Source organism: Hemiscyllium ocellatum, chromosome 21, assembly GCF_020745735.1.
Source record: "Hemiscyllium ocellatum isolate sHemOce1 chromosome 21, sHemOce1.pat.X.cur, whole genome shotgun sequence".
Taxonomy (NCBI): Eukaryota; Metazoa; Chordata; class Chondrichthyes; order Orectolobiformes; family Hemiscylliidae; genus Hemiscyllium; species Hemiscyllium ocellatum.
This window is the reverse complement of record NC_083421.1, coordinates 50,139,120-50,157,301: the sequence shown is the minus strand read 5'-3', so window position 1 is coordinate 50,157,301 and position 18,182 is coordinate 50,139,120. Positions and strand designations below refer to the sequence as shown.

Below are 18,182 nucleotides of genomic sequence, written 5' to 3'. Positions count from 1 at the left end.
GTATTCATCTGCTCATTCTGCTGCCCTTCTCACTTCCTGAACTTTCTGTTCCTCCACGTGAATTCTTCCTATGTCTGGAAATGAGTTTTTAAACACCTCCAGCAGAATGATCTGTTGTAGCCCAAAAGGTTCTATCTATTTTCAAAGCATGCACCTATCCATCAAAATAACTGTGTTTAATTCTTTCAAACTCAAAATAAGTTTGACCTGGTTCCTTCTTTGTGCTTCTGAACCACTGTCTATACGCTTCTGGTACTAATTCATAAGCACTTAAAAGAGCCTGTTTAACCTTTTCATAATCTCTTGACCCCACATCTGACAGCACAGCAAATACTTCACTGGCTCTGCCTACCAGTTTAGTCTGAACTAGTATACTCCATCTGCCTAGCCAATTTTACAAATGAAATAAAGAAGGCTTCAACATCTTTCTCATCAAAATGTGGCAGAGTTTTGACATATTTGTATACATCACTACCTTTTCTTTCTCCTGTTAACTTGACGGCTGACCAAGTTGCAACTTCTCAAGTTCAAATTCTCTTTTTGTCTCTCCCTTTCTTCTCTCTTTGCTCAACTAAGAACCCTCTCTTCCTCTTTTTCCTCTCTCCCCTCCTTCTCTTCTCTCTTTTCTGCTTCCCTCTTTTTTTGTTTATCTTCTAACTCCATTTTCCCCAATTGTAATTTACATTTTTCTACCTCTACTGCACTTGTCGATTTCTGTGACATACGTAATTGTTTGAGTCATTCACTTACAATTTCAGCTTTACTTTTGTCCTTGGTTAAACTCAAATCTAATTTCTTTGTTGATTCTAAAAGTTTGGCCTTTTTCTTTCTTTCTAAACTTTCTTGGCAAATTTGAGAATAATCTTCAAATCCCAGAACCTCTTTAGCGAGTTTAAGAGTCATTTCACTCACTTTTAACTTAATTGACCACAAGTCAACAAAATTAAACAAATTGCCTCACCAACATTTTATTCAAAGGTCTAGGACACGAACAAGTGTTTAAATTGGCGGGGATTTTTCAAAACCTCAAATCTATTCAAATCTGTCTAAAACAGTTCAAATCCCAAATTCAAGACCCAAACTGCTCAGATCGTGGACGTAAGACCTCCAAACCATTCAAATCCCAGCGATGAGCCCCCAAACTGTTATGACACAGGGTAAACCCTCCTGCTTAATGTAAAGCAGCAACACAGAAGAGATTTATCCCATGTAGTAACCTGTGAAAATTAGAGAGGCCAATAACTATTTAAAGTAAAAATAACCACTTTGTTTCTTAAAGTATAACAGAGAATAATTAAGTAAACTATTTATAACTCCTTCCTCTAACCTATCTTTTACTTTCCTTCCCAACCAACCCAACCACCCCGTGGCTCAACACTTTAACTCTCCCTCCCACTCCACCGAAGACATGCAGGTCCTTGGACTCTTCCATCGCCAGAACATAACAACACGACGGTTGGAGGAAGAGCGCCTCATCTTCCGCCTGGGAACCCTCCAACCACAAGGTTGAACTCAGATTTCTCCAGTTTCCTCATTTCCCCTCCCCCCACCTTGTCTCAGTCGATTCCCTTGAACTCAGCACCGCCCTCCTAACCTGCAATCCTCTTCCTGACCTCTCCGCCCCCACCCCACTCCGGCCTATCACCCTCACCTTGACCTCCTTCCACCTATCACATCTCCATCGCCCCTCCCCCAAGTCCCTCCTCCCTACCTTTTATCTTAGCCTGCCTGGCACCCTCTCCTCATTCCTGATGAAGGGCTCTGGCCCGAAACGTCGAATTTCCTGTTCCTTGGATGCTGCCTGACCTGCTGTGCTTTAACCAGCAACACATTTTCAGCTCTGATCTCCAGCATCTGCAGACCTCACTTTTTACTCGTTACTTTTCTGTAATACCCCCAATTAAGATTTAGCAAAATTCAACTTTTCTAAAACCAGCCAGATGTCAAATTTTCTTTTCTTCTTCTGAGAGATTTCTGTTTCACAGGTTACTGATTGATATAGGTACCTTAAAGACAGCTATTTTTCAGGCAGTCTCAACATGTTGGTGGCATGTCAGCGCTCCTCTCAACTGTTCAATTTTCCCCGGTCTTATACCCCCCCAAAGCATCATATTGTGTCATTGGCTTTTAAGATTGTCAGTATATGAAATTCAAACTTGTTTGGAATTTGGTGTTTTTCGAGGTATAATTTAAACTTATTGGCCTAATTCAAATCTGTTTTTGTCTCCAGGCAACCAGCTACACTAACTGCTGCACCACATGCTACATTGTATCTTGTTGAGAACACTTGGTGCTGTCAGGTAGTTCTGCTAGCTTTTAACTTTCTTACAAAGGTACAGTACACCCACATCTTCATACCAATAAAATGTGAATAGCAAAGTCTGTTTCCTGAAGTGTGGGATTCCAAAGCTAGACAGCATAGGTTTAGGGTCAGAGGGGAAAGATTTAAAAAGGACCTGATGAGTAACCTTTCCATGCAGAGGATTGTGCATGCATGGAACAAGCTGCCAGAGGAAGTGGTGGAGGTGGAAAAAGACATCTAAATGGATATACCAAGTAAAGGTTTAAAGAGATATGGGTCAAGTGTGAGCAAATGAGACTAGATCAGACTGGGATATCTGGTCAGTATGGATTAAGTTGGACCAAAAGGTCATAGAGATGTACAGCACAGAAACAGACTCTTCAGTCCAACTTGTCCATGCCGATCAGGTATCCTAAGCTAATCTAGCCCCATTTCCCAGCACCTGGCCCATATCCTTCTAAACCCATCTTTTTCATATACGCATCCAGATGCCTTTTAAATGCAGTAATTGTACAAGCCTTCACCACTTCCTCTGGCAGCTAATTCCATACACACACCACCCTCTGCATGAAAACACTGCTCCTTAGGTCCCATTTAAAATTTTCCACTCTCACCCTAAACCTATGCCCTCTAGTTCTGGATTCCCCCACTCCAGGGAAAAGTCATTGTCTATTTATCCTATCCATACCCCTCATGATTTTATAAACCTCTAATGTCACCCCTCAGCTTCCGACTCTCCAGGGAAAACAGCACCAGCCTATTCACCCTCTCCCGATTGCTCAAGTCCTCCAAACCTGGTAACATCTTTGCAAATCTCTTCTAAACCCTTTCAAGTTTCATAACATTCTTTCAATAAGATGGAGACCAGAATTGCATGCAACATTCCAAAAGTGGTCTCATCCATGTCCTGTACAGCAGCAACATGACCTCCCAACTCCTATATTTGATGCTCTGACCAATAAAGGAAAGCATACCAAATGGGTCAGTTTTCATTCTGTAACTCTATGACTTTATGATTAATTCTTCCTAATTACTCTGCATCTTGGTTGAAGTTATTTTTACCTTAAAGCTTGATTTTTTTTACATTTGCTTTAACTTTGGCCATCTTTTATTTTCAGTTCAGGCTACATAACCTATGTTTAAATTGCTCAATAAAACACAGTGAATTTTAGAATAATGAATTTACAAATTATTCCTTCCTTTCCCCAATTGCTTCAATATATACATCTTGAAAAAATATTTCATTTTTTTAATGCAGCACTGTAAGGGAACCAAATAGATGGAACATTGCTATTTTAAAAACAGCATTCTCCTCCACTTTGGCATTCACATAAAAGGAAACTTGTTGCAGAACACTAGTCGATTCTTGTAATTGGGTCTAAAAGGCATCAGGCAAAGAGATATGAATTCTTCCATTCATTTTTGCTGCTGCTTAAACAGCTTGATAAAAATAACGAATTAGAAAAGAAATACACATGGCTGTGAAATTTCTTTTGACCCATTATTGCCTGAAATAGACATCACATGGCTTACCCTAGGATTCCAGGCTAATGGGAAAATTCAGAGTTCACATTGTCAAGAAAAATTATACAAAAACAGTTTCAGAAATAAAGAACTATTTGTATTTCATAAAACAAGTCAACTAGCAATGCAAATATCAAGTTGTCAGTCAAACAAACAGAAATGCTGGAGAAATTCATCAGTCGTAGCAGAATCTATGGAGGGAGAAACAGAGTTAACACTTTCGTATCTGATATGACTTTTCTTCAGAGTTTTTCCAGCATTTTCGGTTTGTTTCAGATTTCCAGCATCTAAAGGATCTTGCTTTTAACAATCAAATGTCATGATGGTCTTTATTGGGGTTTGATGCTTGTAAATGATCAAATAAGGAGACATCTTAACCAAGTAAGGTTTGTCCACTACAGTGTCATCCATTCCCCCAAGAAAGTGAATACTGTTGGAACAGGCATGTGCTTAAGCTACCACACTGATGAATGGAGAACTTACAGAATCTTAAGAGGAACACTGAGAACAGCACATTAGAACAGAAGCTTTGCATGTTTTTATATGCTACAATAATGACCATACAATGTCATTTACCTTGATCTTATATTCAAAAATTGAATTATTTTACTATCGCAGTTCCAAACTGCATATATTATGTTAAGATTATCCTTTCCATGTTTTGGGGGCAACATTCAAATTTGCACAAAGGATCTGACAGCAGCCCTGTACTAAATTGTGTCAATAAGAAAGCCTGAATACTAACTTGGATTATACATATAGTTGATGCAAAATAAACCTTTTAAAATCAAGGCAGACGAGGCAACAATGGCTGATTAGGGAAGTCAAGGATGACATAAAAAAAAGAAAAAATATACAATGTAGTGAAAATTCGTGGGAAGGCAGTGGATTGGGAAGTCTTCAAAAACCAGCACAGGATGACTGAAAAAAATCAATAAAGTGCAACAAGATGAAATGTGAGAGTAATCTAGCTAGTTACATAAAAAGATTGCAAGAAGTTTTTTCGATACCTGAACGGTAAGAGAGAATTAGAATTAGGTCTTATTATCACATTATTCCTGTATCCCTGTACTTGAGCACAGTGTACACAGTACAAAATCACCATTCCCAGTGCCATCTTAGGTAAAAAACTGAAAAATGAAGAAGTGAGTTTAAAACATTACAATTCTTAATATAAAGAAGAAACATATAGAAATAACATTAAAAGTTAAACATTGCAGCCCTTAAGTCATGGGCCTGTGAATGTCCCCCGCTCAACTTTTTCAACGAGGGCTCACTAGGAAAGAACAGACAGTGAACCATTGAAAAATGAGGCTGGTGAACAAAGAAATGGTGGAGGAACTGAATAGGCACTTTGCATCAGTCTTATGATGGAAGACACCAATGCGTAACAAAACTTCAAATGAGTCAGGGAGCAGAAATGAGTGTGATGGCCATCACTAAGGAAAGGATGGTGGAGAAGCTGAAAGATCTGAAGATGGATAAATCACGCAGACTAAATTGACTACAGCCCAGAATTCTTAAGGAAATAGCTGAGAAGATTGTACAAGTATTGGTGTTAATCTTTTAGGAATTTTTTTTATTTCAAAAATATACTTTATTTGTAAAATAATCATAAAGTAATTTGATTGTACATTTGGTAATGCCATTCATATGTCAACATTTACATACACAGATCAGAAATTATCATTGTTATATACAGGTCTGTGCTTTTTTTTCGCTCATATGCCCATATATTGAGCTGAGGCGTCAGCAGAGCCCAAACGACTGCATGGGCCCCCTGTTCTTCTTTAGGTAGGCAGATGTTACACAGTGGTCTTTCCCCACCGTGCTTTGGCGGCAGCTGCCCCAAGCTTCAGCGCGTCCCTCAACACGTAGTCCTGGACCTTGGAACGTGCCAGTCTGCAACACTCAGTCGGGGTCAACTCCTTCAACAGGTTTCGGACCGCCCAGAGAGTGTCCTTCACCGAGTTGATGATCCTCCAGGCACAGTTGATGTTCGTCTCAGTGTGCGTCCTGGGGAACAGGCTGTAGAGCACGGAGTCCCGCGTCACGGCGCTGCTCGGCAAACACCACTGCATTCTTCTCCAGCCTTCCTCTGCATAGGCACTTTCCAGATGGAGGTGTCTGACAGTCTTTCCCCCCCCCCCCGCCCCCGCAGCCGCTTCGAGGGCAGCGTGCGGTGCGGCTGAGAGTCCGGATGTGCATAAAGGATCTCACAGGCAGAGCCCTTCTCACCACCAGCCAAGCCATGTCTTGGTGCTTGTTGGACAGTTCTGGCCATGAGGCATTCTGCCAAATGGCTTTGACAGTCTGCTCAGGGAACCGCTCGATAGGATCCGCCCTCTCCTTTTCCCGAAGGGTCTCGAGGACACTACGTGCTGACCACTTCCTGATGGACTTGTGGTCAAAGGTGTTTTTCTTCATAAACTTCTCCACGAAGGACAGGTGATACGAAATGGTCCAACTACTTGGAGCGTTCCGCGGCAGCGAGGCCAGGCCCATCCTTCGCAACACCGGGGACAGGTAGAACCTCAGTACGTAGTGACACTTGGTGTTTGCTTACCGGGGATCCACGCACAGCTTGATGCAGCCACACACAAAGGTGGCCATCAGGGTGAGGGTGGCATTGGGTGTATTTTTTCCCCCGTTGCCCAGATCTTTGTATAGCGAGTCCCTTCGGACCCAGTCCATCTTTGAATTCCATATAAATTGGAAGATGGCCCGGGTGACTGCAACGGCGCAGGTTCTGGGAATAGGCCAGACTTGTGCCACGTACAGCAGCAACGACAGTGCCTCACACCTGATGACCAGGTTTTTTCCCGTGATGGACAGTGACCCTAGCTTCCATCTGCCCAGTTTCTGTCTCACTTTACTGATACGCTCCTCCCAAGACTTATTAATCTTTTAGGAATCACTCAAATCACCAAGGGACACAGAGGAAAATGGCTAATGTAACAACTGTTTAAGAGGGGAGGAGGTAGGAGACAGGAAACTACGTGTCAGTTAGCCTGACCTCGGCAGTTGGTAAGATATCGGTGTCAATAATTAAGGATGCAATTGCAGAATACTTGAAAGTGCATTGTTAAATAGGGTTGAATCAGCAAAGTTTCTTCAAGGACCTGCCATGCCAGAAAAATCTGTTAGAATTCCTTGAGCAAATCAGACAAAGGAGAGCGAGTCAACATGATCTATTTAGATTTCCAGACGGCTTTTGACCAGGTGATGCCTAGGGCTGCTATATAAGATAGAGCCCATGATGTTAGGGGCAACATACTAGCATGGACAGAGGATTGGCTGATTGGCAGATGACAGAGAATAGGGATAAAGGGGTCTTTTTCAGGATGGCAGATGCAACTAGCCGAGCTCTACAGGAGTCTATGTTGGGACTACAACAATTCATGCCATTAATTAACAATGTTGACGAAGGCACTGACACACTGTTGCGAAGTTTAATGATGACACAAAGATTGGTGGAAGGACATATCCAGTGTTGAGGAAGTGGGGAGGCTGCAGAAAGACTTGAACAGGATAGGGTAGTGGGCAAAGAAGTGGCAGATGGAATACAATGTGGGAAACTGGGAGGTTATGCACTTTGGTGGGAAGAATACAGGTGTAAACTACTTTCTCATCAGGGAAAGGCTTCGGAAAGCTGAAGCACAAAGGGATTTAGGAGCATGGTTCAGAATTTTATTAAGATTAACATGTAGGTTCAGTTGGCAGTTATGAAACAAGTGCAGTGTTAGCATCCGTTTCCAGAGGGCTAGAATACAAGAGCAGAGATGCACTGTTAAGGCTGTATAATACTCTGGTCAAAAAATTAGGTCTGCAGATGCTGGAGATCACAGCTGAAAATGTGTTGCTGGTTAAAGCACAGCAGGTTAGGCAGCATCCAAGGAATAGGAAATTCGACGTTTCGGGCGTAAGCCCTTCATCAGGAATGAGGAGAGTGTGCCTCGCAGTAGGTTAAAATCTTCGGATAAAAAATTAGGTCTGCAGATGCTGGAGATCACAGCTGAAAATACTCTGGTCAGACTATATTTGGAACATTGAGAAATTTGGGCTCCATTTCTAAGGAAGAACATACTTGCATCGGAGGGGGTCCACAAGAGGTTTTTAAGAATTAGCCCAGGAGCGAAAGGGTTATCATATGAGGAGTGATTGAGTACTCTGGGTCTGTACTCGATGGAATTAGAAGGATGCAAAAGGATCTGGTTGAAACTTACAGAATACTGAGAGGCCTGGATAGACTGGAACTGGAGAATATATTTTCACTAATAAGAGGTACTAGGACCCAAGGGCAGAGCCCTGGATTGAAGGGATACTTTACTCTGAAAACTGAGATAAGAAGGAATTTCTTCAGCCAGAACGTTGATAATCTGTGGAAATCATTGCTGCTGAAGGCTGTGCAGGCCAAGTAGATTGAGTGTATTTAACACAGAGATAGATACGTTCTTGATAGGTAAGGGAATCAAAAGTTACAGGGAGAAGACAGTAGAATGGGGTTGAGAAACCTATCAGCCATGATCAAATGGAGAAGCAGATTGATGGGCCATTTTGCTGAATTCTGCTCCTCTATCTTCCGATCTGAAAAACCAATATCAAAAGCCAAATTAGCTTCCAATAGGCCAACACTGTTATTAAAGGATATGGGGAGTGTGGATAAGTGGCATTGAAATGCGCATCAGCCATGATTGAATGGCAGAGTGGACTCGATGGGCTGAATGGCCTCACTTCCATTCCTACGTCTTATGGTCAAATGTAATGCCTAATTTTGCAGAATTTTCTGTTTTACAAATGCAGTCCACAATATAACTATTTTTATTTTGTATTAATTATACATGTCATTCTGTAGCAGTATTTTAAACACCTTTAGGATTTCTATATCTTTGCTAACTTGTTCTATTCAAAATAAATAAGCAAATGCATACTATTTTAGCTACAATAAAGGTGACTCACTAAAGACACAAACTGCAAAATTCAAATACAAATAATAATGATATAACTTGGAATAACTGTGGACAGAAAAATGTTCAAATGTGTCCTTTGCATTAGATCAAATGTATAAACATGCTGTCTGTGCTGAATGTAGCTAAAACAGCACATCAGAACACATCACAAGGCATTGTGGATGCATAATTCAAGTGCAAGGTTTGTGAAGGTTTGTAGCTCAGGTTGAGGTTTAGGGTGTAGGTTTGTTCGCTGAGCTGTAGGTTTAATATCCAGATGTTTCATCACCTGGCTAAGTAACATCATCAATGGCGACCTCCAAGTGAAGTGAAGCTGTTGTCTCCTGCTTTCTATTTATATGTTTGTCCTGGATGGGGTTCCTGGGGTTTGTGGTGATGTCATTTCCTGTTTGTTTTCTGAGGGGTTGATAGATGGTATCTAGATTTATGTGTTTGTTTATGGCGTTGTGGTTGGAGTGCCAGGCCTCTAGGAATTCTCTGGCATGTCTTTGCTTAGCCTATCCCAGGATAGATGTGTTGTCCCAGTAGAATTGGTGGATTTTTTTTCGAATTCGACTGGGACAACACATCTATCCTGGGACAGGCTAAGCAAAGACATACCAGAGAATTCCTAGAGGCCTGGCACTCCAACCACAACCATAAACAAACACATAGATCTAGATACCATCTATCAACCCCTCAGAAAACGAACAGGAAATGACATCAACATAAACCCCAGGAACCTCATCCAGAACAAACATATAAATTGAAAGCAGGAGACAACAGCTTCGCTTCACTTGGAGGTCACCACTGATGATGTTACCTAGCCAGGTAATGAAACGTCAGCAAGCATAATTCAAGTTTTGACTGAACAATATCTAGTATGTGCATACCAACTCAAGTCTGTCTGTTATATTTGGCAGTACTGTAACAGCAAATGTATGACTGCTAAACACTGACTACCCATAGTAACTACTCTTGGTAACCTTTGCTGAAGCAGGCTACTTTTGAAACGTGTTATTCTATTGCCAAAGTAAAATGTAGTGGACTGAATCTTTGGCTTTGTCAATCTTGTTGAATTTCAGGAAAGCTTTTTCTCCATCAGAGTGAACAAAATTTTTGCCATATCATCCCAAATCTCCCTCATTTCAACTACCTACCATGCCTCTCTTGTCAATGCTAGCTCAATTCAAGCTTCTCATTGCTGACAGAACTCGCCACTCACTGGAAACCCTGACTAGTTAGGCACCTTCAGTGCGAACTTTAAACCCCAACTCAACATCTGGCCAAGTACTACCACTGATAGCCAACTCTATGATGCCAATATAATGACACAACAGACCCAAATACAGACTTCTCATAGCACAGCTGGCATAGGTGACACATCCTTGTACATATAGTTCCATTTTCTTGCCCCTGTTCATGTCTAACTAGGCCACACACCTTTCCTTATCTACATCTCTCTTCTAAGTCATCACCACTTGGTTTTCTATGTCCATTGCAGACCAGCATCTTACCATTTGAGCAGTGAGAGACTGCCACGGACACACACATTTGGATATTCGAAAGATAAACATTCATTTGGAATCATCAAAAGTAAACATAAACCAAAAACTTAGACTGCAGTTCATTCTCAATACAAAATGCTGGCATTATCATGAGCAAAAGTCTTACACTCAATGATGCTCAAGAAAATGGGTATCATTATGTCTGCAGCCATTTTGTTCACCTTTAAGTAAGCATTTAAACATTTGATGTATAGAATCCAACTTGCTGTCTCTTCAAATGGTCCCATCATTCCAAATTGGCCACCATTTTGTTTTCCTGCTGGCAGGACCTTTTCTTTCCACTGGGGTCTAAGTAGCTGCTTGCAGCCCAACACTCCTCGGTGAACAGTCTCCATGTCAACCACTCCCTCACTTATTGTGTTAGTGTAAACTCTTCCTTGGCATTGTCTGCAGCCCAAGGCCCCATACAATTGACCTCCACAATGATTTTGGCAAACTCCCCTCTTCAGCTGTTGGCTGCAGGCTGAGTCCCCTCATGACTGCCACTCTTGGCTCGTTTCCTGGTGCATACTGTTCTTCCCTGGCATCCTTGCAACCACTTCTCTCGATGTTACCTTCACAACCACACACAATTGTTTTCAGAGCACAGGTGATGTCCTTCATCCCGAAAACAAACAAATGGCATTCGAATACAGTTTGTGAGCCAAATCCCAATTATGATATTTGTGGCTCACTAGAACCATAAATAGAACATAAAAAGGGAATGTTCTAATGAGGGTGCTCTCAGCTCTACATTCGATTTTAGTCTGCCTCCCCTAGCTCTCCCCTCTGGGTCATCTAACCTGCTTTCTTAAAAGGGGCAGCACAAACCCAATGACATACATTACAGTTGGGAGTGATCAATACTTGGTTTTCTTGAAGTGTGTGTGTTGGAACTGGAATTTGTATATTAATGAGGTAACATTCATCATTAATAAAGCTGTTAACAAGCAATAATCTCCCCTTTTTGCCATTTCACCACTCTCTAGCAAAAACCTTCTCAATGACCAAAATTCCCTTTCAAAAAAGGATTAGTTGCTCCCAACACGTCTTGCCTGACAAGAACATAAGAATTAGGAACAGAAGGCCACCTGGCCGTTTGAGCCTGCTCTGCCATTCAATAAGATCATGGCTGATCTTTTCATGGACTCAGATCCACTTATCCACACTTTCACCGTACCCCTTAACTCCTTTATCATTCAAAACATATCTTAACTTTGAAAATATTTACTGAATTCGTGTCAACTACTTCACTGGGCAAAGAATTCCATAGCTTTACAACCCTCTGGGTGAAGAAGTTCCTTTTCAATTCAGTCCTAAAGGTCTGCTCCCTCTAATCTCCCTCTTGTCCTAGTTTCACCTGCCAGTTGAAACAACTTCTCTACTTCTATCTTACCTATTCCCTTCATAAATTTACATGTTTCTATAAGATTTCTCCCCCCCTTTCTTCTGAATTCCAATGAATATAATGCCAGTCTACTCAATCTCTAATCACAAGCCAACCCTCTCAACTCCCGAATCAACTTAGTGAAACTCCTCTGCACCCTCTCCAGTGCCAATACGCCCTTTCTCAAGTGAGGAGGCCATAACTGAACACAGTACTCCAGGTGTGGCTCCACCTATCCCACCTCCATCGCCCTTCCCCCAAGTCCCTCCTCCCTACCTTTTATCTTAGCCTGCTTGGCTACTCTCTCTCATTCCTGATGAAGGGCTTATGCTCGAAACGTCGAATTCCCTATTCCTGAGATGCTGCCTGACCTGCTGTGCTTTGACCAGCAACACATTTTCAGCTCACCAGCACTCTGCAACACCTTGTGATTCTACTGCATTTCTTGCCTGTACCTGATTGTACTGAATTGTTAACATGGCTTGTTATTTCTTTGATGTTACCAAGATTCACCAATGTGACCGTAAAATGACTAATAAAGTGAAAATTGAAATATGAAACTGCCAAATAGGACACATTCATTTTCCCACTGATGAACTACTCAAAGATTTTCCTAAGCTAGTTTCAATTTTTATGGTTCAATCATTTTAATCTTCCAGGTAATTCAGTCAAATCAAAGGCTATCCCCACAGTGTATAGCTCATTTTTTTGTAAACTGTTCATGTGCTAAAATAACTTGGGTCCAATTCTTTATGGAATCCTTTTCAATGAGTTCAAACGTTGAAATTCTTAAAAATAATGATGAAACCCAATATCATGCTACCATTGCAATTTCCTACTTGACCAATGATTAATAAGAAAATTAGTACCTAAAAATAAGTTTGACTGTATTGTGCTATTGCAAAAGTATTGAGAATTTGTCCAGTAATGTAACTGTCTACTTTGAATATTTAAAAATAAAACATTTAGAAACAAGGATACAAGCATATCAAAGAAAATATTCTGAACAATTAAAAAATTGACTGTTTTTATTTCTAGTAATAACTCTAAAGTGATAGTACATTCCAATTTCTAACACAAATTCCTAAATTATAGCAGCATTATATCTTGTGATCTACAAAGTTAGTTTGTGCAATTTCTTTAACACAGCATACCAGGTGATAATGAACAAAAGGTAACAGAGGAAGAACAGGTTAAAATGAAATAGTTTGGTGTTATCTTACTTTTCAGTTGGTTTACTCATGGTACCTGGGCAAAAATTATACCCATTTTGTTACCAATAAGATGTTACATTTAAATTAGATGAAAACTAGTTAATTTACTTAAAGGAATATTGAAGTGAAAAGAATATTAATCAGAACACCAGTAGAACATTTTTGATAACACTATGATCTTTATTAAGTACCTGAAGCAAGCATATTAAAACCCTGTTTCAGTTCACTTATGATGCGGAGGTGCCGGTGTTGGACTGTGGTCGACAAAAGTTAAAAATCACAACATCAGGTTATAGACCAATAGGTTCATTTGGAAGTACTAGCTCTCGGAGCATTGCTCCTTCATCAGGTAACAGTGGAGCAGGATCATAAGGTGAAGGTCTTATGATCAGGCTCCACAGCTACCTGATGAAGGAACAGCACTCCGAAAGTTAGTACTTCCAAATAAACCTGTTGGACTATAACCTGGTGTTGTGATTTTTAACTCCGTTCACTTAAACAATGGCATTTCACCAGAATAATTTTTCATAGTGCCGCACTGAAAGTAGCTGAATTTGTGCGCTCCATGCCTGAAATGATACTTGAAAACAAAATCATCTGACAGTTGAACTGTAGCCTTGATTTTACAAGCTACGATTTTCTATGACATCCCAATAATACATTTGTTTTTATTCTTTTGTTGAAATCCACAGCAAAATAAGCATTGTTCCAAATGCATGTATAATATGTTGCACAAACAAGGAAACTAATTCTCACATTTCATTTTATCATCTTTTGACATCTATGAATAGTAGCAGGTTTCATTCTATTTCCTATTCAGTCACAGAATTTACAATATGCGAATGGCACACATGGATCCCAATGCAATTCAATCCATATTATAGGTATCAGCACTTTGAATTGGCCAAGGGACAATGGCAGATTCCTCATTTAAAAAATGCATCATTATCCATTGGGCGATGTATCCTTTCTATCCATATTGTACATACATAGAAATAAAGAACATAATTTTCACTGTTTTTACCACTATTATATAAAGAAGAGAGAGAAGCTTTGGTAAGTTTGTGACACACAAAAATGAAAGAAAAACTGTTAAAGTGGAGGGCTAGAAGTTGACGCAGTGCTGTTTATTGATTGACAAGATGACAGTTGAATCCAATCTCTGATTCAAGTATGTGTTGCAATAAAGAACCAGAATCATGGCAGGACTTGCAGATCACCCAAAAAGGGAAATGTCAGTTGATTCAGATCTTTTATATCGTCAATTCCAACACAGCACTGTCATGCCTTGGAACCACATAATCACTTGCTTGTCAAAATGGTATGTGGTGGAAAAAACAATAAAGTGGCATTTATAAAATTGCGTTTACAACTTCAGGGCCTTTTCACAGTAGGGAAACAGAAATTTGGCACAGCTAAGTCTCGCCATCAACGGTAATGATGTGAAGGGCTACATAAATTCTTTTAGTCATGGTGGCTAGTGATAACTGTAACAGAAAAAAAAGAGAAACAAAGATATGCATGGCACATGTGAACAAGCAACAATCTGCAATTAGTATTGAAAAGTATTGATCCTAAAGCTCCACAGGGAGCTTTTCAGTTTCCAATGGGTGAAGACTCTTTTGAAAAATGGTATAAATAGCCACTTTCAGTTCATTTTTGCATGTTACTGGCCTCCTGTGGGAGTTACAAAGGCAGATGATAGCAACCACTCATACCCAACACCATCAGGATTAATCATATTTCTATGTAATTATCAATAAAGAAAAGAAAAGTAAGGCAAGCTGCCATGAGATTTTTAACATTCACTGAGGAGGAGCATTGGACCTCAATTTAGTATTTCAAATAAAAGGTGACTACTCTGATTACATTTTTGGAGAACAAGGAGAGAACTTTTTTGGGGGGAGTGATACAGGACGAGAGGAAGAGTCATCTGAAATTCTTTTCACCTTCAATATTGATGCAATTTAGAGTGAGACAGAAAGTGCTAGAGAATACAATGTTATATCTTCACAAATTATTAAGATATTTGTTATAGAAGACATTTTTATTCTTTACACCTTACTTCTAGGACACTCAGAAACAACTTCTCTTGATCAAATTCTGTGTGTACATAAAAACTGTACTAATGATAAAAACAAATTACAAACTAATACCCAGCAGTGGGGTATTTACGTTTCAATCTATCACAACAAACCAGCTGCAATGGTCTACTGACAACTTTAGAAGCACAAAGTTTGCATAACAAAGAAGCAACGCAGCTATTAGATCATTTTGTTACTAAATCTGCAATTCCCAAGCTGAAATTGCCGACAGGAAAGTGAGGTAGCAAGTGATCTTTGTTAATGTATATTGAGGCAAGATTCTTGCTGATGAAAGCTCCAGATATTAACATAATGGCCATCTTGACAGACTGCTTTTTCGTTAGCTCAACCTGACATCTCATTTTGGCAATAATGGACAGAAGATTGACAGGTTGGCTGCAAATTGTTTCCACTAACTTCAGACATTAACATAAATCCTTATCTGATAATCGCATAGAAATGTGATTAATTCTGATGGTGTTGGGAATGACTGGTTTTCACCATCTGCTTTTGTAACTCCCAGAAGAGACCAGTAACACACAAAAAGAAACAGTTGAAAGTGGCTATTTATACCATTTTTCCCAAATAGTCTTAAACCCCTGGCAGAATTTTAGAATCAATGCTTTTCATTACTAATTGTGGTTGTTGTTGGTCTGTATGGAATGTCATGGATACATTTGTTTCTTCTCTTGTTACCCCAAGCTGTCTCATCTCCTGAAGGGAGTGGTACACCACCAATGTAGTAGTCAATGAAGAAAACTCCTATAACAAATAAAAGGTGTTTCCATTCATACAGATGGTATTCAATTTGTTATGGATTGCACAAGATTCAAGATAAGATTGCATTTTCAAAAAGATAAAACTCTGAAGTCTAGAGCAACAATACTATGCTTCAAATCGAGTAAATGTGAGATCTTCATTGAGCTCTCCCTCCTTTCCCATTTTATCTTGTCCAAGTAGAATCATACGAACGTACAAATTAGGAGCAAGAGTCAGCCTTTTGGCCCTTGAGTCCGCTTTACCATTTAATAAGATAATTGCTTATCTGATGGTAGTCGCAGCTTTATTTCCTTACTTACCCAAGATAATCTTCACTCCAGCACTGCCTGTATATGCATTTTTTTTAAACACAGAAGGTGGTGATATATGGAATTTAGCTGCCGGAGGAAGTAATGGAGGCAGGTACAATTACAACATTTAAAAGACATTTGAACAAATACATGAATAGGAAAGGTTTAGAGATATATTGGCCAAACACAGGCAATTGGGACTAGTTCAGCTTGGGAAACATGGTCGGCGTAAGAACATAAGAACTAGGAGCAGGAGTAGGCCATCTGGACTATCGAGGCTGCTCTGCCATTCGATCTTTTCATGGACTCAGCTCCATTTACCCCCTTGCTCACCATAATCCTTAAAATTCTTCACAGTTCAAAAATCTATCATTGCCTTAAAAACATTCAATGAACATGGACGAGTTGGACCAAGGGGGTCTGTTTTTGTGCTGTGTGACTCTGACTCTATAAGCCACCTTAACCTGCAATTCAGTTTCTTCTTGGGCAAGGACCATGAGCTAGAGCAGATCAGATCCCACTTGAAGTTGTGAGTTCATAAAATAATACCATTTTTACAAAAGACCTTAAAAATACAAACTCATATTTATGATACTAGATGTTGATTTAATAAACAATTTAATAATTACTGAATGTTATGCTGTTTTGTTTCTGTTGATGTTTGGAGTCATGTAAATTTCCAAGTGTTAAAATAGGGTCATATTGTAAAAATAGCATATAAACTTTGTACTAAATGATTACCTGGAATGCCTGTTCCAATATGCTTTTAGTCAATAAAGAATGGAGATTTAAGACAGAATATACAGTTGGTTCTGCTATAATGCATGTTTCCTCAATGCAAATTTGCTTTAACGCGATTGAAAAATTTAGACCTTTATTTGTAGAACAAGAACTTTCCTTACCTGTATTGGCTATAATGTGATTCCAGTCCCATGAGTTTCGATCGCGTGGCTATTGCGCGATATTCTTATACCATGAGATTGCATAAGAACAGAACTATTGCGTTATGTCAGAATCGATGTGGTACATAAAGAACTTAATAAAAAAAGTTTAAAAATTGATGGTCACAGACTTGTCTTCAGATGGTATTTTAGTAGTTACCTTTTTACTATACATTAATTCTGTCAAGCTTAACCATAAGTAACAATCTTCTTCTTCTGTTTGCATTAGGAAGTTATTTGCAACAGCTATAGAATTCTGTAAAATAATTAACAACAGCATAGCAAATGTCTGGAGGGTCTGGATACACAGGGTATCATCTGGTAATGTCATGTTTGTAACATTAGGTAACCTGATGGGCAATTTAGCATATGACTTATTCCATGTAAATTCTTGCAACATTTACTATTAGATCCGAAGTAGCCCAAGATGAAATAATACAGCAAGAACTGGTATTAATCAATAATACTTAATAATCTGGGACTTCAACATTTTGTCTTGTCTTTTCTATCAACTAGTAGCAGTTATGGGCTGTTCTGGCTCCCCCTAACCCCAAACTCAAGGGAAAATATTTTAAGTTGTGATAATAAAATTGTATTAGCTGTGAACAAAGAAAAAAATTTGTGCCAAATGCTGCAGTGTTCAAAAGAAATCAAGAGCCTATAATTAGGAAAATGAACATTTAAAACAAAAATTATACACTTACTGATGACGATTATTTTTTTTCAGTGCTGGATCAACCAAACAGAGTGTATCTCTAATGATGGCAACTTTTATTTCTTCATCCACAGGACTAGCAACATATTCAAAGAGTCCAGGAGAAATCTGTGAAACAAACAACACTTCAAAACCACACTTCAGCAGAAGCTTCCTAAATTCTACATTACACCACAAATCTTTGCAATTTTTCTCACATCTCATCTTTAAAAACAGTTCACAAATAAGCCACAGTCCTTGGACAGAGTAACAATATTTCAAAGTTATAATTTCAATCCCTCGATCTCACATAGTGAAGTACAAAAGTACACAGAGCCAGATTAAGGAAAATATTTTGTTATGATCCTAGCTGCTATTACTACTAGATAATGCAGATTCCAGACTGCTATCTAGCTTGATAGACCACATTTTGTGCTTTTATTTATTTAATATGATGGTGAAACACATGA

At 39.4% G+C, this 18,182-nt stretch overlaps 1 protein-coding gene across 4 annotated transcripts in view; it reads right to left on the bottom strand.

The window, feature by feature from the left end:
* The window catches only part of ttll11 (tubulin tyrosine ligase-like family, member 11), a 228,592-nt gene that overhangs the window by 91,424 nt on the left and 118,986 nt on the right, over positions 1 to 18,182 (bottom strand). For all 4 annotated transcript variants that reach the window (XR_009645820.1, XM_060841449.1, XM_060841448.1 and 1 more), the window contains one exon: positions 17,723 to 17,841. Coding sequence is in view for 3 of the 4 variants with exons in the window: in XM_060841449.1 (XP_060697432.1) it covers positions 17,723 to 17,841 (119 nt within the window). In the remaining variant the exon portion in view is untranslated. The remainder of the gene's footprint in view (positions 1 to 17,722; positions 17,842 to 18,182) is intronic.